The following is a 24,609-nucleotide window of genomic DNA, read 5'->3' on the forward strand; positions in this document are numbered from 1 at the left end:
GGAACGCGAGCCCAGGTCCTACCGATGGATGAATGGTGCAGTGCTGCTGTTGTCATGGCAACCAGCGAGCAGAAAAGGAGGGGGAGGAAAAAGGGTGGGAATGGAGAGCAGGGAAGAAAATGGCATAATCCCCCCCCCCAAAAAAAAGAAAGCAGAGACGAGGGTGGGAGGAGAGCGTTGTTATTAAAAGACACGCGGTTTTGCAGCTTGACGGACACGCGGGATCAGAAAGGGGAAGATTTTGTCGGGTTATTAATGAAAAGCCGCAGCGAGCGGCTCCCCGTTGGCTTCCGCATGTCCTTGTTTTACCCTTGAAAGTGCAGCCATCTTTTGAGGCCATTTAGGACCAAAATCAGCACTTTTTAAATCATCTCCGTCAGTCACGCCTATTTCCCCAAAGAGAGTTTTTCACTCTGACCGACGAGGCTCATAAATGTCGGTCAGCCTCGCCGACGTACAGTCCAGCCGTGACTACACACATTTATTAACAGACGCCTTTGTAGTTTATCTCGGCGGTGTCACACGACAGCGACTGCGTGTTGTCATTGTCATCGACATGCAGCGTGAAGCTGGCGAGAGGCGGCTGACGCTTTCGTCACCCAACAGGCTGTGTGTGCGTGACAAATTTGAAATAATCCACAGAATCGCTTCTTATAAAACATCCGCTGGCGGGAGGGCCGGGGGGAGGGGGGGGTAATAATCTTGGAATACGGAATGATAAATTCTGACCTTCTGGACCCACGTTGTTGGGATTTGCTGTCGCATGGGGAACCGTCAAAGGCTACGCCCACTTTGACTAAAATCCGTCGCAATTTATCACGGGCTGTTTATCTGTCTGGCATCGCTGATTCTGATTTGGGCTTGCTTTGGCTTGAGTCAGTTCAAGAAAAGAGGCTTTGGGATTGGACAAAAAAAAAAAAAAAGCTCTGCTTTTAAAGCAAATGCCTGATTAGCTGTTCGTTTTCAGTCATGGGTCCCCTGAGACTTTTTTGTGCATCCTGTCGTGATTGATAAGATAAATTTCACTTTGATCAATAAACTTGGTGGTGTTTTTCGGGGCAACTTTGAGACTGGACAAAGTATTCACTTTCATCCCAAAAATCAGATTTCACATTTATTTCAGGGAACGGGGTTCTGAAGACTTTTTCATGAATTTTGTTGTCACAGACAAACCCAACAAATTTCACGTTGCTTGATCAAGCTGGTGGCTGTGAATTTTTTTTCCCCCCCAGACATGACTTTGTGACAAAAAAAGCTGCTTTATTTAAAGTAAACCGATTTCCTCTTCATTTTAGGATTCATGGTCTTGTGCATCTTATCATAGTTGACCAATTCCACCAAATTTTACTTTGATGTCTGAAGATGGTTGCATTTATCTTCAGGATTAGATTGAGCCTTTTTAGTGCATTTGTTGAGATAGACAAAATTTTGCATTGATCGATGTAGCTTGTGGCAAGGACTTTTTTCCTCAGATGACAATTTGGGGATTGGACCAAATAGTTGTTTTTAACATAATGGCTGAATGATTTCAGCGTCTGCATCCTCAAGGCTTACACTGCCATCTTCTGATGACCAACCGATCCAATTTCACGTTGCAAGTGAAACTAGTGGCATGGGCATATTTCTTTGGATCGAACTTCTTGCCAGCTCTACTAAGAATGTAGAAATAATTACCGTGAAATGTATCTCTTGCCAGTCCTTGATGGACCACTTCATCAATAAATCAAATCGATCCATCACTACCAGTCAGTTGTCCGAGCAGGAACCAACGAGGCATCAGCGATTACCGCCGCACTCTTATAATGAGCCATTGTGTTGCACACTAAAAATAGCCAACGTGGGGGATCTGTGCAAAGCCGGTGAGAACATATGATGTCACAAAGTGGGCGCACACAGAAAGCACAAACACGCTAGAATCAGCGAAAGGGCTTTAGCGTCTGGATGTTGCATTGGCAGTTGAAATCTGAGAAGCTCTGGATCCCATCTGGTGATGAAGTAACACTCTGGATCTGACTACACATTCGGGTATTCGAGTCTAGTATGAAAGGTAGAGCCTGACCACCAATCGCAAAAACCATGAAGACTTGATGTTCTTATAAATACTATGAAAAAATAAATAACGTCATTTTTATTTTATTTTTTTATTCTTCTCGCCCCGATTGAAGAAGCTTGGGTTTCCAAAAATAACGGGATAAGGTATGGAATCTACCTGCAAGAAATGACCACTTTCCTTTTTCCTCCAGTTCACTCTACCACATAGGCTACTTTTTTTTCTTCTTTCTTAAATCATAACAATCCTAAAATTCATCCACAACATGAATGAAGAAGGTGAACTATGGCCTATTGACGTCAGAGCACTCACGCGCACGCAAGCATTTGGCGCCGTCACGCTGTGCGGTACGCGGCGCTGAGTTGGATTAATTAAAGGGTGACAAAGCCCGGAGTGACGGAATGAAATGTGTGTTGCCGTATTGGTGAGGAGAGCAACGAAAGACGAATGAAGCTCAAGCCGAGTCCGCGTTTTCTTCATTTCCAAAAGACGGAAGGTGACCCGATAGTTTTGTCAGATGCACTCTCCACACAACTTTGATCAGTTCGACAGATTTGTTGGATTTTTGCTAAAACGTAGTAAGCATTAAAAAAAAAAGAAGCTACAAATAAACAAAAATGCACTCCCCGCTTGTTGGCAACAAACAGATGACACATCAAAGGCGATAAACTTCGCAAAGTTAAAAATACAAAGGCGCAGAAACTCCATGAGAGAAGGCGACGTCGCACCTCTTTAATTGGACAACTGGACAACAAAAACACATCCACACTTCGCCGGCTGATCAAAGAGCCCCCAAATTAAGCTTCATCTGCCGGGAAATGTGCAACCAAACATAGGCCTGAGCTGCTCCCCTCATCATAAATCTTCATCTATGATGAGAAAATAAATAGTCCTAAAATGAACCCTGATCACCCTCCTGTTGTGCTTGTGGAGCAATGTGACCTGCTGCTTTGATGTTTAATCGCCGTCATTAAAAAAAAAAGGCCTTATAAATAAGAAGATGTAAATTGTGCACCTCACATAATTTTTATGATGCTGTGCACCATTATGCACGTTCGCCTGGACCGTTATGCAAGAAGTGTATTCCAGTGGGCCACCGCTATTTGCTTGAGATTTCTACAAGTCAGCTTAACTTACAATATGAGAGGAGAGTCAAATTAACAAAGAAAAAAAATTATTAAACAAAGAAAAAAAAGATTAAAAAGGAAATAAAATGATTTAAAAAAACAATGTAAAGACAAAAAAAAATACAATTTAAGAGGTGCCAATTTTCTTTTACGCTGATTTGTTCCATATATTTTTTGCAGTTCTGGCTACAGAGGATAAGCAGAAAAAAAAAGTAAGTCAACAAAGTAAAAAGATGAAAGAAAAAAAGAGTTGCAATATATGGTACATTGAAACTAAAGTTTTGGGTTTTTTTTTTTTAAACAATTTCCAAAAGTGATGACATAAAAGTACTCGTATTTTTCTTTTTCTTTTTTTTTTGCAGGTCCGTTTGCGCCATCAGCCATAGTAAAACAGGAGGGTTAAATCACAGCATTTGCCGATAAATGAAAATCAGAACCGGTTAATGTGATGTGTGTGCTGAGTCAAAGCTTCCATGTTCTGGTGCACCCTGGTGGCCAACTATTAAATTACACCTTAAAATAAACAAGTCCAATCTGATTGCAATCACATGACATCTCCCACGGCTTTCTCATTGGGGGGAAAAAAAAATGCTGAGCCATGCTCCGCCATCTCACCTGTGAGCTTCTTGACGGCCTGCAGCCGGACTCCAAGTGCCTGGTGGCCGAGCAGCGGCGACGAGGGCAGCGAGCGCGACACGCCCTCCATGATGCGAATATGCTGGACGCCCTCGGCCATGGAGAGCGGCGGAGGCGGCGGTAACGCGCTGTAGTAGTCGGGCTCGAAGGCGCAGTCGCCGTCTAAGCTGCCACCTGCGAGACGGGAGAGGCACCAACTGGTTTATTCCATTTGTGGAAACAAAACAAAATGGGGGATCTGAACTCCGAAAGTGGAGGCAGTTAATGAAAAGTTAAACATGAAACAAGTCGTGTCAAAAAAATGATGGATAAAAGTTTCATGCAATCGTGCTAATAAACAAATACAATAAACGGAGGTGCTGACGATAAATGCCTTTGGGCCTTCCAAAACGTCATCATTGGAAGTACTTCAATTAGTATTCATGAGGACGCAATCTTGTTTGACCACATAGTGAACAAACACTCACACACACAGGCACAAACCCACACTTTTATAGGACTGAAAGACTAAAAAAAAAAAAAAAAAAAAAAAAAGGTTGATTCAACTGATGTCTATAAAAATGCAGTGCATCAGTTTATTACGTTTTATGGTAGAGTAGCTCGAGTTTATGTGAGGTTAACTACACTATAATTTAATCGAAAGATGCAAATTTGGTCCGTGCTGGACTAAAATAAAAGTCAAATCAAAATATATATCAAACGTAATACCAAGTCGAATTATAGCTTTGTTGTTTTCAGGACACATGATGAATGAACAATCCAATACTGATAGACGGGTGGCGTTCCGAGTAATATATGGATGTTAAAATGTCTACCGAAGGACTTTCGCATGCCACTTCTAATGTGATCGTTATAGACTGCTAATGCAAGTCGAAATTAGGGGGGACAAAAGTATTTTAGTCTATGATGTGATGCCATAATGACATGCTTCGGACGCTTCGTGACTCCAAACAAACGCCCACACCGGTCGACATGTTCCAAACATGCACAAGCATGGGAAGGGGAAAAAAAAAAACAAAAAAAGAGGGTGTGGGGGGTGAGGTACTGTAATTACGGAAAACATTTCCTCCCGGCTGCTGATAAACTCTCCAGTACACCTACTTCAAAGGCAAATTACAAGATCAACATTCTCTCATGCGACGCCATTATCTTCAATATTGTGTGTGTGCGTGTGTGTGTGTGCGTGTGTGTGTGTGTGTGTGTACACATAATATCTGCAGTATGCCTACTTCAAAAGCAAATGAGAAAACTATGAACTTTATGATCTTCAGTACTTGAGATTGTAGCTATAAATTCCATTTGATTGACATGTTTTTTGCTCCATATCACACACACGTCTATTTTTGTTGCTTTATAAATGTCGCCAGCACTCCGAATGGAAAGGCACATGACAATAATATGAACTTTGTTGTTTAACTTTTTCTGTTAAGATTTTGAGGACTTCATTGAGACAAATGAGAAGATGATGAATATTTTTCCGTGTCAATATCATCGTCAGTAGGTGCAACTATTTGGCCTATACATGTTATATATATTTTTCAGTGCTGTTGACTATTATTGCTGTGAAGAAACCTCAACAGAATGCCAGCTTCAGAAAGTCGTCAAAAGGATTTGGGCTATAAACTTTATTGAGAATGTTTTTGTTTTGCTCTCTACAATGCTGCTGAGACGTCTCCTGTACTGATCCAACTTAATTTTCCGTCGTCATTTTTTTTCCCCTCCGTCAACGGAAATGATGCTGAATATTGTTACTGACTGTTCATATTCACTTCTCGTGTAACTAGAAGTAAAGACTTGGTATCTAAAGTCAATTGGCAATTTTTTTTTTTTGAATGATGCAATGCTGCTGACTATTTAATGTAATATCCATTGACCGAGTGCTTTCAAAGGTGTGCTTACCTTGGCCGAAGTGGCTCAGGTGAGGGTCTAAACAGGGCGAGCGGGGGTCTGCCAGGTCCTCGCTCCCGCCATCTGTGAAGGACGAGCACAGAGAATGGGACAGCGATTGAGCGCGGTGGTGCCGGCGCGATACCGGACCGACATCGCGGCCTAGCAGCAGTCGAGTCGCACACTCGTCCCCGACCATCCACAAGTGGGACCTGAGGACCCCCAACAGGCTGCTCACGCACAGGCCCTCCACGCCCTTCCTGCCGGGGCCCAAGCGGCCCCTGATGGTGGCGAAGGTGGAGCGTGCCGCCACGCTCCACTTTCTCCTCCTCCTCCTCCTGCCCGCCATCTTCTCAAGTTTGATATCACGAGAGAAACAGAGGGCGACTCCCAGCTTGGATCCGCATACAGTTCCGTATGTGAGGATCAATGACGCCCCGAGGGAGCACGCAGCCGGAATTAACCACAGTAGATTGAGCTGCAAAGAGGAGGGCGGAGGGAGTGTGGCTAGTCTCATCCCGGGGTTGTTTGTTGTGATGAAGCACAATCATCCCAAATTAAATCGTAGCAAGCAAGCAGACGCGGATCGACCAAAATTGCTTTTGTGGTGGCTTGCTGCCGAGTTCATCATTCTCATGCCGCACAGGCCGATAGAAACAAAAATGGTATATGTTGACAGAAAGAAATGAATCCAATAAGCAACGCTGCAAGGGTTACTTTTGCAAATTGAAGTGCCATCTGCTGGTTTTAGTGAGATAAGAATAACGCAGGAGTATTTTCAGTGGGGTGCGTTTGAGATCTGGAGCAGTATCCGGCGGCAGCTTTGGCTTATATCAACTTCTGCATGGCCAACGTCAGTGTACAGAAGCATCCGTGATTTATTGCATCCCAACAAAAAGCCTCGCCCGGCTCGGAAACAGAACAGGGCGTTATTAAGATTAAGTGACAAAGGGTTTCGAGCCAACCTCAGAAGGAACAGAGAGGGGGGAAAAAAAATTGCATTCCGGACAAGGATCGCAGCAACGAATCCAGGCAAGGTCCAACACTTAATGAACTCTAAACATAGTAGACTGCAGTCCCTGACGACATCTCCAGACAGGTGCTGAAGGCCTGGAGTCTTTAACCGGTCAGTAGGTCAGGCCATTGTCCTCTCCTCTCCCATCACCACATGCCTTGCCCTTGGATTGGAAACTCACATATTTGTTTGCAGGATCAACAGATCCAGGTCCAGCCTTAAAACAAAGATGGCCGCTAAGCACAGTATTTTGCCTCTCCGGTGGAAAGATCAAGTTGGATCGATGGACTGATTCAAGCAGCCCGAGGGGGGCGAGAGGAACACGTGGGAACTGGGCCAGCATGAGATTGCTACCAACGCGCTGGGCTCCAAAGGAAAAAAACACCGCAAATATTCTGTCAAGAAGTTACATGAATGCTGGCATATTGTAACTACAGCAGTCTGAAAGCTAGCTAAACTCTCCACACGTTGCTTTTTAGCCACAGGTAAATACAAAATTATGAATATAGTTAAGTATTACTGTAAAACAATATAGACACAGTAAAGGACACATTATTATTATTATTATTATTATTATTATTATTATTATTATTATTATTATTGTTATTATTATGACCATCTCATTATTGAACAATTTTGAGGTCATTTGTTTGCAATGAAAAATGGTTGCTGGATGTGCTTTTAGGGCTAACAAACAATTTGCGGTAAATAAATCCAGCTCTTTTGACAATTCCATATTTAAAAAGAGATGAGACATATCCCATAAAGTGGCAACAAGATTTTACGTGATGACGTCGTCCAAATACTGTCAGGCTGGAGAATCGCGTCTTTGTTGCATATATATCGGAGAGAGAAAGCGGCCATTCTTTTGCCGCAGATCGCTGTTTGTTTCGTAATCACAATGAGATGTTGTGGCACGCAGAACAAGTGGCCTCTTTCAGGGGGGAAGATAAAGAAGGAGGACGTGAACCTCTGACTGCGTGAGGACAGAGATGTGTCTGCATGCCAGCGCAGGACACAAGAAAAAAAAAAAACAGAAAGAAATGAATCCAATAAGCAACGCTGCAAGGGTTACTTTTGCAAATTGAAGTGCCATCTGCTGGTTTTAGTGAGATAAGAATAACGCAGGAGTATTTTCAGTGGGGTGCGTTTGAGATCTGGAGCAGTATCCGGCGGCAGCTTTGGCTTATATCAACTTCTGCATGGCCAACGTCAGTGTACAGAAGCATCCGTGATTTATTGCATCCCAACAAAAAGCCTTGCCCGGCTCGGAAACAGAACAGGGCGTTATTAAGATTAAGTGACAAAGGGTTTCGAGCCAACCTCAGAAGGAACAGAGAGGGGGGAAAAAAATTGCATTCCAGACAAGGATCGCAGCAACGAATCCAGGCAAGGTCCAACACTTAATGAACTCTAAACATAGTAGACTGCAGTCCCTGACGACATCTCCAGACAGGTGCTGAAGGCCTGGAGTCTTTAACCGGTCAGTAGGTCAGGCCATTGTCCTCTCCTCTCCCATCACCACATGCCTTGCCCTTGGATTGGAAACTCACATATTTGTTTGCAGGATCAACAGATCCAGGTCCAGCCTTAAAACAAAGATGGCCGCTAAGCACAGTATTTTGCCTCTCCGGTGGAAAGATCAAGTTGGATCGATGGACTGATTCAAGCAGCCCGAGGGGGGCGAGAGGAACACGTGGGAACTGGGCCAGCATGAGATTGCTACCAACGCGCTGGGCTCCAAAGGAAAAAAACACCGCAAATATTCTGTCAAGAAGTTACATGAATGCTGGCATATTGTAACTACAGCAGTCTGAAAGCTAGCTAAACTCTCCACACGTTGCTTTTTAGCCACAGGTAAATACAAAATTATGAATATAGTTAAGTATTACTGTAAAACAATATAGACACAGTAAAGGACACATTATTATTATTATTATTATTATTATTATTATTATTATTGTTATTATTATGACCATCTCATTATTGAACAATTTTGAGGTCATTTGTTTGCAATGAAAAATGGTTGCTGGATGTGCTTTTAGGGCTAACAAACAATTTGCGGTCAATAAATCCAGCTCTTTTGACAATTCCATATTTAAAAAGAGATGAGACATATCCCATAAAGTGGCAACAAGATTTTACGTGATAACGTCGTCCAAATACTGTCAGGCTGGAGAATCGCGTCTTTGTCGCATATATATCGGAGAGAGAAAGCGGCCATTCTTTTGCCGCAGATCGCTGTTTGTTTCGTAATCACAATGAGATGTTGTGGCACGCAGAACAAGTGGCCTCTTTCAGGGGGGAAGATAAAGAAGGAGGACGTGAACCTCTGACTGCGTGAGGACAGAGATGTGTCTGCATGCCAGCGCAGGACACAAGAAAAAAAAAAAACGTGGCGGCCTCTCCAGAAGAACACAAGACAAGTCAGAGTGACACAATCTGCCCTGTGTGCGCCTCCTACGCCGCCGACATAACAACACACTCGAGTCTGCTGGCTTTTCTTTGCAGTGGTGACGGCATGGCCATGCGTTGGGACTATTTCACACGGGGACAAAAGAATCATTATGGAGATGTCGGAATGATGTGTGAAAGCATGAAATGCTTTTAGCGGTTTGAAAAAAAAGTTGTATATTTTTGTATTTATTTCTAATTTTACAGTTTTTCCCTTGAAATTTGTTTTTTAATCTAAAAAAAAAAAGCAAAATGGTTATGTCAAAAAAGGTGTAATATTTTATTTTTTTATATAAATTTTTAATAACGACTTTTTTTAATGTTTAGCCAAATTTGTATTTCTTATGAAACATCTGTTGATCATCAACAGTGTATTTTTAGATAATGCTTTTTTTTTTTAATATCTTGTATTTTATTGTATACTACATACATTTTGTACATACCATATTTTGTGTGTACTATATATTTTGTATATATTTTATAAAATAGTTCAGAATTTTTAAATTAAATAATTGTGTATTTTTTGGAGAGTATTCTTATATATTTGTGGTATATGTTTGCTGAATAGTTAATTTTATTGTCTAGTTTCTGTCATGTTTTCGCATCAGATATTTTTGTCATTAATATTTCATTTAAAAAAATAATGCAGTAACGTGTATAATTATCGAATCACATTTTAAAAATATTTTCATGTAACAGGTTTCATTTTTTATCTAACATGCATTGAATTATAAATTGTGTTGGAGATGCTAGATTTTATGTGTTATGGGGAAAAAAAAAAAACCTCCCACACTGCCATGGGAGGCTGAGGGAGGCTGTGTCGCAAGGGGGGGGTCTTGATTTGTCAAAAAAGGTGTAATATTTTATTTTTTTATATAAATTTTTAATAACGACTTTTTTTAATGTTTAGCCAAATTTGTATTTCTTATGAAACATCTGTTGATCATCAACAGTGTATTTTTAGATAATGCTTTTTTTTTTTAATATCTTGTATTTTATTGTATACTACATACATTTTGTACATACCATATTTTGTGTGTACTATATATTTTGTATATATTTTATAAAATAGTTCAGAATTTTTAAATTAAATAATTGGGTATTTTTTGGAGCGTATTCTTATATATTTGTGTTATATGTTTGTTGAATAGTTAATTTTATTGTCTTGATTCTGTAATGTTTTTGCATCAGATATTTGTCAGTAACATTTCATTTATTTAAAAAAATAATGCAATAATGAGCATAATTATCGAATCACATTTTAAATATTTTTTTTATCTAACATACATTGAATTATAAATTGTGTTGGAGATGTTAGATTTCTAGATTTTATGTGTTATGGGGAAAAAAAAAAAACCTCCCACACTGCCATGGGAGGCTGAGGGAGGCTGTGTCGCAAGTGGGTGGTCTTGATTTTGAAAAGAAAATAATAAAAATAAAAAAAAATGAATAGACGCTGGCGAGGCTTCTAGCACATCACTGTGTTGTTACATCATAGGCGGCAAAAATAGACACGCGGAAGGAAACGCAAGCGCGAGGAGAACAAAAAAAACAAAAAACACAAAGACGGATGCTTTTGGTCACTTTTCTTTCAGGGTTGCTGCGACATCGAGGACTTAATATGGGGCACTACTGTGCTCCAGTGGTTAGCATGTCTGCCTCAGAGTTCAGCGTTTTGAGGTTTGAATTTCGGCGTGGGCCTTCCCGAGTTTAAATGTTCTCCCCGATTGGAGAGTCCATGTAGACAATCCGCCTTCATATCATTTACAAGATGCTCAAGCTTTTCTCGCTTTGTGTCATTTTGAGTCATGATAGGGATTCTTCCCTTGCTCAGAAACAGAAAATCGTACAGTTACGCCACTATTTGCACGATATAAATGTGCGCCATTTACCTAAAATTACCTGCTGTCTTTTCATGCTGTGCTCTGTAATTGATAAAACACAGATTGCGCAATCATTCTCTTTTTGTGCTTGGAGTCATTGGATCGCTACTCCTTGCTCCAAATGAAAAATGGTACAGTCCTGTCTTCCAGTGTCATGCTCAGCAAAATTATTCCATTTTCTCTTTGAATCATGACTAGATCCATTTTTTGGATGCCCAGGCATCGAAAATGGCACTGTTCAATCACCTCACATGATTCTTCTTACATCATCATCCGTGAACAATGAAGTACAAACATGAAGTTCAAACTAAACCACATTTATGTCACAATTTCTTTTTTGGCATTTGAGACATGAGTTGGTTTGTTGTCCCCTCCTTCCCAAAATAAAAAATGGTACAGTCCATTAACTCACAGTTTTGCCACAATTTCTCTTTTTGTCATATCAGAGATTATTGGAATTGCTCCACCCCTGCCTAGAATCCAAAATGGTACAGTCCCACCTTTAGGTGTTCTATGAACCAATAAGTAGAAATGATTCGATATTTTTCCTGGATTTCTCTCTTTGACATCATGATTGGTTTTCTCCCTGCAACCTCCTACCAGAATCAGAAATGGCACAGTCGCATCATCTCCTGCCCGCACTGAAATGAAGCTCTCGAGACAACGCGAAAGAAAAGCAGCGTGTGATGATGACGGCGATCTTAAGTGGATGACGATGGGGGCGTAGAGGCGAGAGTGGGGTTTGACAAATAAGGAAAACGAGAGGGAGTCGGATGGGATGAGAGCGGAAGAAAAAGGAGATGCGGAGGAGGAGGAAGATGAATGGAGATGCAAACGTAACAAGAAGGCTAAGTTGCAGTTTATGAGGGCAAAAGGCAGACTTGAGAGGGGAGGGCGGATGTGGCCGAGACTCATTAGCCTGATCTCCTGCTCCTTTTGTTCTCCGCAAATGCCTGAGTGGGAGGGTGGGGAAACGTGACAAAAACAGACTACTAGTGCTATCGTTATGACCGTGTTTATTGTTTGCGCCCATCTCAGATGGCAAAACATGGCAGCAAGGCACTCATTTTGTTAAAATGAAACTTCTCAACTCAATTCGACATGGTTCCTTGTCAAAATGAAGGGGTTCTATTCACTTCAACATAGTTCATTGGCACTGAGATGCCACAAGATGAGTTGGACCGATCCGATGATGTGATCAGAAATTGGAGCCAATCACGTAATTTTTTTAGTTGACTGGCATTGGCTGAAAAAGATTTGATTTTTTTATTTTTTAAAGTCAAGTTTTAAATAAGCTAAATTAAAATAGCTAAACTAAAAAAGGAGGGCATTGAAATTCAGCATTAAAACTTAGTGTCACTCCACCATGCTATCAAAAAAATTTTTTTTTACAATTACCTTTTCTAAATTTGTTAGATTACAACTAAAATGAAATAAATACAATTTAAATTCAGTATTAATACTTAGCATAATTTTCCAATGAATAACATGTATCTCCAATTTGTTTTTTTTCTTTTATAATTAAAAACAACCAAAGTAAAATTTTGTGGTTTTGTAAAAATAAACAAATAGACTTTTTTGCGGTGTATTTAGATAAAATTGTTTTATTTACACATATATATATATACTTGTATACATATAAAAGAAAATTCGCAATAATATGTGGTTTTCGGAAGGGTCACGAATTTTGAAGACATATTTTGGACAGCCACGTCATTATGCATTAAGAGGCAAATAGCAACATTTCCTATTGCGAATAGTCACATACCCCACCAGCATGAAGGTGTGGCACGACAGTCAATATGATTAAGGCAAACAGACAGGAAGCAGATGATCTTATTAAGAAAATAAAATCAAGTCAAAAAACCCTTTCACATTAAGGTGCCCCTCACGAGTTGATCTGTCAATAAATCCTGACAAATGCGCAACAGATGAGCGCTTAATCCATCTGTCCGTCCGTCCGTTCGTCCATCCATCCGTTCATTCATCCATCCATTCACCCTGACAACCAGATCCGTGCGGCTCACCTTTGTCAGCCGAGCGCCTCGTCGCCCCCAGCCATGAAAATCCTGCACCATATCGAGGCGAGATCCTGACACAAAAGGAGCAGAGGCCGGCGGAGAGCCGAGGCGGAATAACGGATGGAACGAGAGCGAGAGAGAGAGAGACAGAGAGAGAGAGAGGACAAAAGATAAAGGGAGGAGAAGGAGGACGGACCAGACAAGCCTGGAGAGGAGAGAATGTGAGCGGCGAGTGAGGGAGCGCCAGGTGTCAGGACGCATCCACTCAGCGAGTCGCGCTTCAGCTCACACGCACAAACACACGCAGACGGAAACAAGCTCGCACCCCCTCCTCCTCCTCCTCCACCTCCTCCTCCTCCTCCTCACCCTCATCCTCTGCTTCTTCCGCCAGCAGCAGAATTCCTTCACTCGTTCATCAACAGCTCTAATAGGGCTGAATAATTTTGAAAACTAATCTAATTGCAATTCAAGATGCAATTTTTTTTCAAGGTCCTCTTTCCATGTACTGTATTTTTTTTTTCCAACAAACACAAGGAATAAATTCATCTGTATTTGAACAAACACTATCAGACTTATGTATTATGCGCTGAACTGATAGCAAACAGTGAGGCAAATTAATAAAATAACCAGAGTGTTTCAGTCAATGGCACGATCAGCAAAGCTGGACCAAGTTCCAGAGAGAAAGAACAACGGCAATGGCCAAAGCATTATCATGGCATAGCCAAAAGGTAAGCAGAGCTGCAGTGTTAGCACAGATTGGCGTTAGCTTAAAGCGCTGCCAGTATTATCTTCTAAAATAATATGAGGCTAAGTTGCAAGGTTGGGGTGGAACAGTATGTGTTTGGTGATGTCACATGGCTACATATACATTTTGTGTCATATAGTGGGTTGGTGATGAAATGGCTGCATTTGATCATGCAACGGGATCTCAATGGACAAACGCTTTTATTGTGTATACTAGAAATTCATCAATGCCACTTTTATCAGAGTACAAGCGCTTACATTGAGCACTCGCCAATACCGAGTGTCGATATTTGATAGTGCTATTATGTCTCGCGGTTGTGATGAAAATGTGTGTGTATTTTTATCAATATTGTTCAAAAACACAACCTTGATTTGAACACGGTATATACATAGCGCTAGCTTACGCATATGTTAGCATATTATACTCTAAGTGTTTTAAAATGCTAGCTAGCTAGCTCCTGGGAAAGTAGACAACTTTAACGCTTGTATATGACAGAGCAAATAACTAATTGTATGAGTTCTGAATCGCCCAGTAGAGAATGAAAGTGTTCAATTTGAATGCCGAAGGCCCTCAGCGGGACAACAGGAAACGCCGACACCAGCGCGGCGATGACGCTGCAATCAAGAGCGCGGAGGAGGAAGAGGAGAAGACAGGCGCTGCATCTTCTTCTTTTTTTTGTACTCACGCCTCACACTGCCCACATGCTCCTGGTAAAAATTAAGCGAGCGCACTTCCCTTTTGCAAAAAAACTCACGTGTGGCATTGACACCATGGTACAAACGTCCCGATTAGGATACATTTCCACTTCCGGCCTAACTAGAAACAAAATATGACGCTGGATGACATATGTGCCTCAAAAGGTACATCAATTTGAAAGTAATGTGTCAAATAACTGTGAGAACCATTTTCTGGGGACGCCAACGAGCATCACACAACGGATTGTGTTTGACTCAGGAAGTTCAACTGTGATTTCAATATTCGTTATTGGACATCAATGATATTTTGCCCATTCACGCGAGGCCGCTGGGCCACATTCCCTCCATTCATGGCGTTCCTTCCTTGGTCGGCGTGGCACAGGAAGGAAGCAGAGCGTCTGTGGATCAGCGGGCGCCAATCTGTCACTCGCTGGATTCGGTCCAGTCGGTCCATTACGTGTGGAGTTGCCGCGCTGATGATTGCTGTGGCTCTGCATCATACCTTTTGAATATTTGGATCCTCTTGTTTCAGTTCAAAATATTAGAAATGGCTGAAAAGTACAAGCATGGTGTGGTGGCAACAGAGGTGGGTAGAGTAGCCAAAGTATACACATCGCGACTTTAGAAGAATATTACTTGTGCAAAATTAGTCATCCTCCAAATAATTGTTGGAGTCAGGATTCAGTGAAAAACGTACCGAGGAACTTCTGATTTATTTTTTTCAAATGAGTTTCAAATAGCAAAAACTAAAATAGCAATATACAAATTCAGATATTGGCCAAAAAGGTCACATCAACTGAAACGATAATACTCTTCATGAAATAACACATTTAGTCAAAAGAAACGGTCTTAAATTAAATTTCTTCGTACTCAGGAAACGGCTAAATTCACCGGGCAAATTCACCGCATTGTGTTTTCTCAAGTTCGTAAGGAATTTTTGGGGGGAGGCTGAAATGTTGTTGTAGTCTGTATGACCAGGGGTGTTTTTCTGTCTTTTCTGGCTGCCACTTATGTTTCATGTAAATTCGTCAATTTGAAAAGTTTGCTTCTGCGTGGGACGGGCCCATGGAGATTTGGTGAGCAATCAGTCATGTGACTGCCTAGCTCCGTGTAATTGGTAAAACGGAGTTGAATTTCGCAAATGGTTATGATGGTCTGGTGAACTTGTCAGAACAGCGCCAGAGACAGAAATATTCCCGGAAACCCCCCGCAAAACAAATAGGTTTCACTAGCAACAATGGAGAGCTACAAATAAAAGTAGGGAGTGGAATGTATCTCTGTGTCATGGACTAAGAGTAGCATTTATGAACAAAAATAATCAAGTAAAAATAAAAAAAAAAGTAGAAATTATCCAAATCAAATGTAGTTTGGTCACTACCCAACTCTGGGTGATACTACTGAAGAATCTTTCCTGATCTGTAATTAGCGTTGTCCTCCTCCATCTGGAGACGAGCCGTCAATTAGCGCGCCGCGATGCCGTCTCCTGTCGCTCTCTTCCTACACTTTCTACACAACTGGCTGTCTTTTCATTCAAGTATTTGGACAGGAATGTCAGAGGAAAATATATTTGTGTTCATTCACCTTTCAGCGAGAGTTAGTCACATCACTGAGTCGAGCAATCACAACTTCCTGTATCATAGTTCCGCACGTGCCTCCTGTCCCGAAAGCGCTACCTTCGACAAACCTACTTGAGCGAAACAGCACTTTATTACGGCACATAAAGTTTGCTCGGGCGTACATTTTCAACAACCGCGGCATGTTAAAAAAGCTGGCGAAACAGATTAGCGCTCAGCATTACAAATCACAGCCCCAAAAAAAAAAGGAGGTACATAAAGTATGTAAATCACGGTGAAGCATTGCAGTCACAGTTTGTGGGCTAGCGATGACTGATATCCCAAGCGTCTGGAAGCGGTTGTCAATTTTATTCCTTTTCTAAAAATCAAAAAACAACCGGATCAAGCTCATTTGCAAGACCGCAAAAACCAGCTGAATCCATCCAGAATTCAGAGCAGTCGATTGCGACGATAGCAGCGATTGATAGCTTCAGTTACTTTCCATTCGCCCTTAAACCGGGGCATAGCCTGCTAACTAACAAGCTATGATTGTTTTTTTTTTTTTTTTTTAAATTAAAAATTCTGCCTTTGTTCCCCTTTCAATAATCCAAACTAATTTGGGCTCCAGGCACAAGTGTGAGCATGTAGCGCCGAGCATGTCGCCGGCGTCCCTCCAGCATGCTAATTAGTTATGCAAGTGCTCATCAAGACGAGTCCACCTTCAACCCCATTTTCTAATTTTCCAATCAAATCCACGCCACAAGCTCTAATTGTCCCGTCTGACGGCTGAGACCCACTAGTCCGCCCCGTCCCCATGGCAACCTCTTAGTGACCGGATGCAAAAACGTAACTATCGATTCCAGAAAAGGTCCGAGCTTGGATAGCTTACGTAGCGAAACAACATGAGAGGACTGGCAAAAGACATTTGACTCACCACTGCTGCGACTCTTGCGGTTGGCCTTGCCCCCCGTGAGCAGCATCTTCAAGCTGTTCCGGAACATGGCGGGATGGCCGAAATGCGTCAGGCCGCACTGCACCGCAATCTGTCAAGGGGAGGAAGAGAATGATTCGTTTTTAATTGATTGAACGGAATTGATCTAATGCATGCGTGCTTGGGTTATTTAGTCGTGATGCCTGTAGAGGGCACACTTCTTTGAGTTGAGAGAAGAGAGAGAAGACAACGTTTATTTCTAATTCTCCAGCAAACAGTCCCACCGGTGGTTCGGGAGCCCAAAATACAACCGTTTTGCGAAACAGTAAAAGTTAGTGGTTCGCTTAAAAAAAATACAAGAGATATTTAAGAAATGCGCCAAACTTTGCACACAAATCAGACCTGGCAAAAAAAAAAAAAAAGATTTAATTATTGGTTTATTTTGTGTTATTTTATTTTTCTACCAGTTTGTTTTATATATTATATATATAGTGCATCCCTAATAGAAAGTGGCTTTCATTTTAAAAATATGTATTATTTTTATATTAATTTGTATCTTTGTTATGTATCTTTCATCATGATATTTTTCTTTTGTTTTTGATTATTCAATTTTTAAAGTATTTCTATAGATAATACAATTTTTTTTTCATAGATTCTTTTAATAGTCATTTTTGGAGGATTAATTTTTCATTTGATCTTATATATTTTTTTCAATCACTATTTTAGATACACGGTTATCATGTTCGTCCTCAGTTCCGCTGCACAGGATTGATGTGCAAGTCTGTTGTAATGGCAGGTCCGTGTGTCAATTTGAACGCCCCCTTTTCCCAAAATAATAATTCCACAAAGTGGGTCGCGTCGTAATGACCCCGTTAAAATGCGGGTCCCTGAGGTCTGACCAATTGCGGAGCGTAGATTCAGACCGTCGAGTTCATCCAAAGAAGATTGGGACTCGTGAGTGGAAGCCGCGATAATGCCAGGGTGGGCAACAAGGCACTAATCCACACGGAACAATAAGCGGCGTTGCTTTGATTGCACGTGAATGACGCACGATGATGTGAACACGGGAGGAGGCGGCGATGCGCGCAAAGTCCACTGGAGCGACGTCGACAGGCATTTGAATTTGCTCGCTTCATGCTTACAAACGCTCGGGAGCTTCTTGATATTCCAGAGAGACGGAGAGGCGAGAGGAGGAGGAGGAGGAGGGGGAGGAGGAGGAAGAGGATGGATTTGTGAGTGCTCATTTCGACTCTCTTTGACTTGGCGTTCCGGCCAAGTGAAGGAAAGCAGAGAAGCAGCATGCTCGGACGGCCAAAGTGCAGCAGCGGATGCGGACCATCTCGGGCGTGATTGGGAGCAGCATTCCGCTAAGGACTTTTTTTTTTTTTTTTTGACTCTGTAAAATATTTCTCAAGTTGTTCCGTTCATGTCTATTGTGTCAGAAATGCAATACAATGCAAAGCGAAGGTCGTTACCATGAATAATTGGCGAGGAAAGTGATCACATGAATCATCCGTTGGGTATGTGATGTGGAGCGAACCGTCGAATCGTGTTTGATTTTGTAGATTATTTCTCGGCGTCGTCTTCATTTCTACGGCGCAAGATGCTGGTTGGCAAAGGGGACGAATTGGATGATGAATCGATTAGAAGCAGAATTGCATTGTTGTATCTGAACGGTCGCTATAGGACGTTTTTATTTTGATTCTGTGGATTATTTGTGGTCATTCTTATTGATTGTGCAATATGACTGTTAAAATGAATAACTGGTCAATCGGATCAATCGCATGAATCATTACACGTAGATTGTGTGTGTATAATTTACCCGACACCTGCTGCGCACATAACTGAGCGAGTCGCCGTGAATTCATTTCCAGCTGCTCTGTTCATTTCTGATACGACTGGCGAAAGGAGTGTTGATGACATGACATGTACTGTGCAATGCTCACACCACCGATCGTGTCATAGAGCTACTTTGACTGTGTGGATAATTTCAAGTGCTTAAAACTATTTGTAAAGGAACAAGTGTCATCCAGTAATGACCGCACATGAGAGCCGAAGCGCGTCTGTGTCGAACAAAAGACATCCAAGCTTGCAGCAGGTGCAAGCAGGCTGCCGCCCTCCCCCCAAGGTCCTCTCGTCTGCCCCATCCATTAATTACTAAGCTTATTTACAATCAATAAAGCTTCTTTAATGGCAAAGGGCGCATTTGCAGGGCACCCCCATCGGATTTATCTCCCGTTACCCAACCCCGAACGGCCTGGAAATGAAAAGTCATCTGAGAGGAACACATGCAGAGGCAATCGGGAGCAGTTAGGCAAGCCACAGAATGCGCCTACCAGCCATCAGCCATCGTGTTGATGTTTTGGTTATTTTGTTTGCAGACAAAATGTTGCGTCAACAAAACACAAACACACTCTTTCCATGTAACTAAAGCCATCATTTAAAACCTTGACTTGAACCCCTAATTTCAAACCTGAACCCCGACTTGAAACGCTGATCCAGACTTGAAACCCTAACATCGATTTGAAATCTCTTTAAAATACCAACCAAGGCTTAAAACATTTGAGCCCTGACCCTGTCTTAAAACCTTACTTTGAAACGCCAGCCCAGGCTTAAAACCCACATGTGAACCCTGATCCTGGCTTGAGACCCTAACTTGAAACAAATTTTAAAAATCCCAACCTTGACTTAAAACCCTAATTTAAAACACTAAACAATCTTGAAAACATAACCAAAACCCTAATCCAAACTTGAAACGTGACTTTTTAACCCTATCTAAGGCTGAAAACCCTATTTTGAAAGCCTTACTCTAGTTTGAATCCCTAATTTTGGCTTAAAACCTGATTTTGAAACTCATACATGTGCTTCATACCCTAATGTCATCCCTAAACCTAACTTGAAACCCTAATTTGAAGCCCTAGTTTCAAGCCCGAACTTCAAACATTAACCTGACAACGACATTACATTTACAGCATAAAAAAACAACCAACCCCCAATTTGAAACCCAAACCGCAATTCGAAAGCCGAACCCTGTTTTGAAAAAGTACTGCCGGTCTCTGGTTCTTAGCCAAGTGAAGCGTTTTGGTGAGATACAACATTCAAGTTGACAGCTGAGCGAAATGAGGAACAACTATTGGCGCTCACGACGCAGACCTCCAATAAAAACAGTTAATCATCAACAAACTTTCCTCACAGAACATGCACAGACACTCCATTCTCATTCGTTTTGTCCCTTTTTTTTTTTTTTTTTATGAGCAGAAGGGAACGTTGTCAGTTTCACACACATTTTATGACTGGGAAGAGTGCAGCAAGAGGACAATGCTTCGAAATAAAAAGTGTGCTGCTGACGCATGAGAATCAATATCAGAGGGCCATCTGTGACCAGCACGCGGAAAACCACATTTGGCAAAGGTTTCGAGTTCTTCGTGTGTGTGTGGGCACGTGTGTGTTGACAGATGTGTTACACACACTATTTTGAAACTTAAACCGTGTCTTGTAGGCATGATTTAAAACTAAAAACTCAAGCTTGAAATGCTACACTGAAAGCCCAACCATGAATCGATCCTGTCATTTAAACAAGAAACCTTTCTTCAAACCTGGAAACAGTGCGGAACCCTGATTGAAACGCCTTACCTGGGCTTGAAACCCTGATTCAAAACCCTAACCCGTAGTTCCAAGCTTTTATCAAAACCCTGCAACCCTGTCTTAAAAACACAATTTGAAAACGAAATCAGCGCTTGAAACCTGAACACTGGATTGAAACCTTAAACCTGGATCGAAACCCTACTTTGGAAACGTAACCCTAATTTCCTATCCGACTTTGGAAAAACAAACCTTGACTGCAAAACCCAAAAAGGTTTTAACTGCAATTTGTAACACGAACCCAGACCTGAAACTTGAATTGGAACACTTTCTGTAGCTGGAAACGCTAAATTGTCTCTCAAAATCTTCACTTCAAACCCTAAACCGGCCTTGAAACCTTACTGCAGTTATTTGATTTGCAGCCTGAGCCTGAATCAAGAAACCAAAACGGGCATTGAATTCCCACTCGGCAAGATTAATCGAGATTGTGCGATTAATCTCGCTCGTAAATTCACTTCGCCCGCCGAGCGCTCGCTGCTCCACTTAACGGCGGCTCGGGGTCATGTGACACAAACGGCGCCGGGCTGATAGACAGAAATCTAATTGAAAACGTCACCTTTCGCCACCGAGGCGTCCGTTACGTTCGCTCGTTTGCATGAATTTAGCCGAGCCGGTCCGCCCTTGTGCCGCTGTGAACAAACAGGGCCGCCCTCAACAAACAGGGGCCGCCATTTAGGAGGAGGAGGAGGCGGAGCCCTCGCGAAATGGGGCGGGAAGGTCACCCCCCGTTCATGGCGGGTAATCAACGCTTGCAACACATTTGCATGAAGACGCTGGCCCGAATGAATGTGCGAAGCCCTTGAAAATGGACTTTCAGAGGAAAAAAAAAACCCAAACAAATAAAACAATAATAATAATAATAATACAAAATTAAATGAATTGCTAAAATCGATGACTCACTGAATGTTGGACTTTAAAAATTCCACTGTAGTCGTCCTGCCTGCTCCGGGTAGTCCTGCTGTACCTTTTTGGTCGTTTTAATATGATAAATTGTGGCGGAAAGGAATGCGACACTTTCCTGGGCCCATCTGTCCAATGATGAAGCGGCGGCGGCGATCTTTTTTCAAACAAACGTGTGCGCGGACGCTTCCCAAAGGAAGCGACTTGAAAGAATTCTCTCCGATGCTAACAGGACGGCTCCGTTTTCTGTTGACACTGCGGCGCCATTAAACTTAACGGAGCAATGGAAAGAGAGCGCGATTGAAAAGGCGAAAGTCTCTTTCGGTGATTTTAGGGAGTGGAGGAAAACTGATATTCTGCAAAGCTTGATTTAAATTTGTCTGGAAGACTTTTTTTTTTGCACGTAAATTAAGCAGACACAAGAGACGACGAACGAGTACAATGTAGGCGTTTGAAAAACGGATCAAGCTCATTAAATCGAGGTGATTATTGACACTGTGAAATACTTAAAAGCATTGCGACATAATACAAAATAATATAAAAACATGCATCATACATGAATGCAGTATTTAATGATTGTTATTGATCACTGTTATGGTATAGTTTTTCGTAATTTAAATACATATTTATTTAAATTGAAGCTAAGAATTAATTATGTCATATTTGGATGTATTCAATGCTATTATCTATTTATTGTTTGAAAACATTCCACAATTATATTCTTTCATGGTGTGTTAATTTAATCATAATGTTGTTTAATTGAACCTCCAAAAATCAGAAGGAGCTGGTATCTAGTTGATGAGATTTTTTTTTTTAATTTATTACATGAGATAGATTTTTTCGCGGACTTTATCAAATGGCTTTTTATGAATAAACACCAGAAACATGAAAATATAAACCGAACCTGTCAAAGACAATATCAAATGCTACAAATGTCAGTTTTCGGCTATTAACACATAAAGGGGGGCCTTCTTGCCATCGTGCATTTCAGCTTCCGACATTCAACTGAGATGAACAAAAAAAAACAAAAAAAAAAGAGAGAGAAAGATTCTCATGTGACGGCTGAACATCATTAGTCACTCAGAGTCCTTTTATGTACGACTTTGATTATAAAGCTCCCTGGCAGCAGCGACTCTGCCCCGTCCGGCTTTCGAGACGCCTGCCGGACTTGTTTTTAGGATTGGATTTGCTCCAAAATCTTGATAAAAATCACGACAATCGTCAGTCTGTATCCTGTCTTGTGCAACAAATGCACCACTTCATCTTATTAAATTTCAACGCAAGACAAAAAGTCTGTCTGGCACCTTAAAACGGCGAAAGAGCTTACAAAAACAAACACACACACACACACACACACACACACACACACACACACACACACACACAGACTACTGAAACACAGAACTGAACAATCACTTGCCCAGCAACCCCGAGCTCCCCTGACACACACACACACACACACACGCGCGCACACACGCGCACACACACACACACACACACACACACACACACACACACACACACACACACACACACACACACACACACACACACACACACACACACACACACACACACTCCCCCTGGGGAGCAAACAGCTTCCTTCAGATCTCCTTTGCCAACCTGACAACACTCATCAACATCCTCATGAAGCTTTCCAGCCTGGAGTGTGTGATTGGTCAAAGCGTGACAAATCACAGCAAGGTCTATAAATGTAATAAGCAAGCGAGATGAATTATTTTTCACATGGTTTCCAATGGAAAAAAAAATGCACTTTTAGTTACTCGGTACCATTTGAGTAGTGGGCACTGAGGTAGGGTGCCGAAAAGACACGTCGATTGGTGAAACAAAGTCATTTTTCCAGGTGGCTGTTGTGCAAACATTGACGGAAGGAGACAAAATGGTGCAGCCAATTTTGCGGACTTGCAGCAAAGCAGTAACAGAGGCTAACAAAAGGGAACGTTTGAAGTCGCCCTACCGATATTCCAGCTTCGAAGGTAGCATCAGAGCGCTAATTGCCGCCCCAATGTTCAAACTAATTGTCCATCAAGACAAAACCCAGAATTTGGACATGGTTTCAACTCCAAAATTCCACCTTCATAGGTCATGTTCTGAACCGAAGCGGGATCTGGGTCTTCTCTTCAGACTCTGATGGAGGTACCCGAGTCTCGAGGAAGTTATTAACTGCATTTCCTGCCCCACCAGGTAAGCACATCAAAGGAGAGCGCACGCACCATTGAAGGACGAGGAGCGAGGCAGCGAGCGCAGGGAGATGTCACATTTATGCAACCGCACACGCCTGCCGGCGGCCGTCAATCACGATGAAAGACGGACACTGCGGGACGAAAGGTCTGAGTGTGCTTGTCACGTCTGTATTAGATGACAATGGCTCTTTTGTCCAAGTAAAAGTCAAATCATAAGAACAGTGAGTCTTCTAACTGTGTGCTTTAGGTGTGCCAAAAAGGCATTTTTAAATGCTTTGGCAGGATTTTACCAGGACAGACCAAAAAAAAAAAAAAAAAAGAATTCCAGAAGTTACTACAAATTTTTTTGCTAAAAAATAAATAAATTTAAAAAAATCACAGTGAGGGGATGTGAGTCAAGTCGATATGCCTTAATAATACCATACAGAATTTCACATGCTGCACGTATTAGGTGTGTTATAAGTCATCTCTAATATGAGGTGCCAAAAAAAAAGAAGAATGTCATCCATTTTTAAAGTGTGTAGATGTCATTTTAATACCATTTCTACATACGTGTCAATTTAGAGAAACAAGGCAGACAATATGCTTTTTTCGAAATCATAGAAACAAAGCATGTTGGTTTCGCCCCTCTCGAAGCGTCCCAATTTCCCATGTGGCCCCCTTTTTGCAAAATGAATTGCCCACCCCTGACTCGGAATGATTGTGGCAGCAATCAGACAGACTCGAAAGATTTGACTCTTGGCTTTATCTCGGAGCCAATTTTACGGCCGGCAAGTTGAGAGACGGCGCATTCATCAGCTTCCATCAAAAAAAAAAAAAATGGGATGAAAATGCACACTTCTATTTGTTGAAGACAAAGGACTTTC

At 41.7% G+C, this 24,609-nt stretch overlaps 1 protein-coding gene across 7 annotated transcripts in view; it reads right to left on the reverse strand.

Annotated features, from left to right (window-relative positions):
* The window catches only part of tanc2b (tetratricopeptide repeat, ankyrin repeat and coiled-coil containing 2b), a 72,079-nt gene that overhangs the window by 39,514 nt on the left and 7,956 nt on the right, over positions 1 to 24,609 (reverse strand). For 6 of the 7 annotated variants that reach the window (XM_019865651.1, XM_019865650.1, XM_019865649.1 and 3 more), the window contains exons 2-4: positions 17,001 to 17,109; positions 5,713 to 5,784; positions 3,793 to 3,987 (exon numbers count right to left, since the gene is read on the reverse strand). In XM_019865651.1, coding sequence (XP_019721210.1) covers positions 3,793 to 3,987; positions 5,713 to 5,784; positions 17,001 to 17,067 — 334 coding nt within the window. In that variant the 5' untranslated portion in view covers positions 17,068 to 17,109. Of the gene's footprint in view, positions 1 to 3,792; positions 3,988 to 5,712; positions 5,785 to 13,079; positions 13,322 to 17,000; positions 17,110 to 24,609 lie in introns of those variants that run through there. The other variant, XM_019865655.1, reaches the window with a different exon arrangement.

This window comes from Hippocampus comes, unplaced genomic scaffold (assembly GCF_001891065.2).
Source record: "Hippocampus comes isolate QL1 unplaced genomic scaffold, H_comes_QL1_v1.1 scaffold58, whole genome shotgun sequence".
In the NCBI taxonomy this organism is placed as follows: domain Eukaryota; kingdom Metazoa; phylum Chordata; class Actinopteri; order Syngnathiformes; family Syngnathidae; genus Hippocampus; species Hippocampus comes.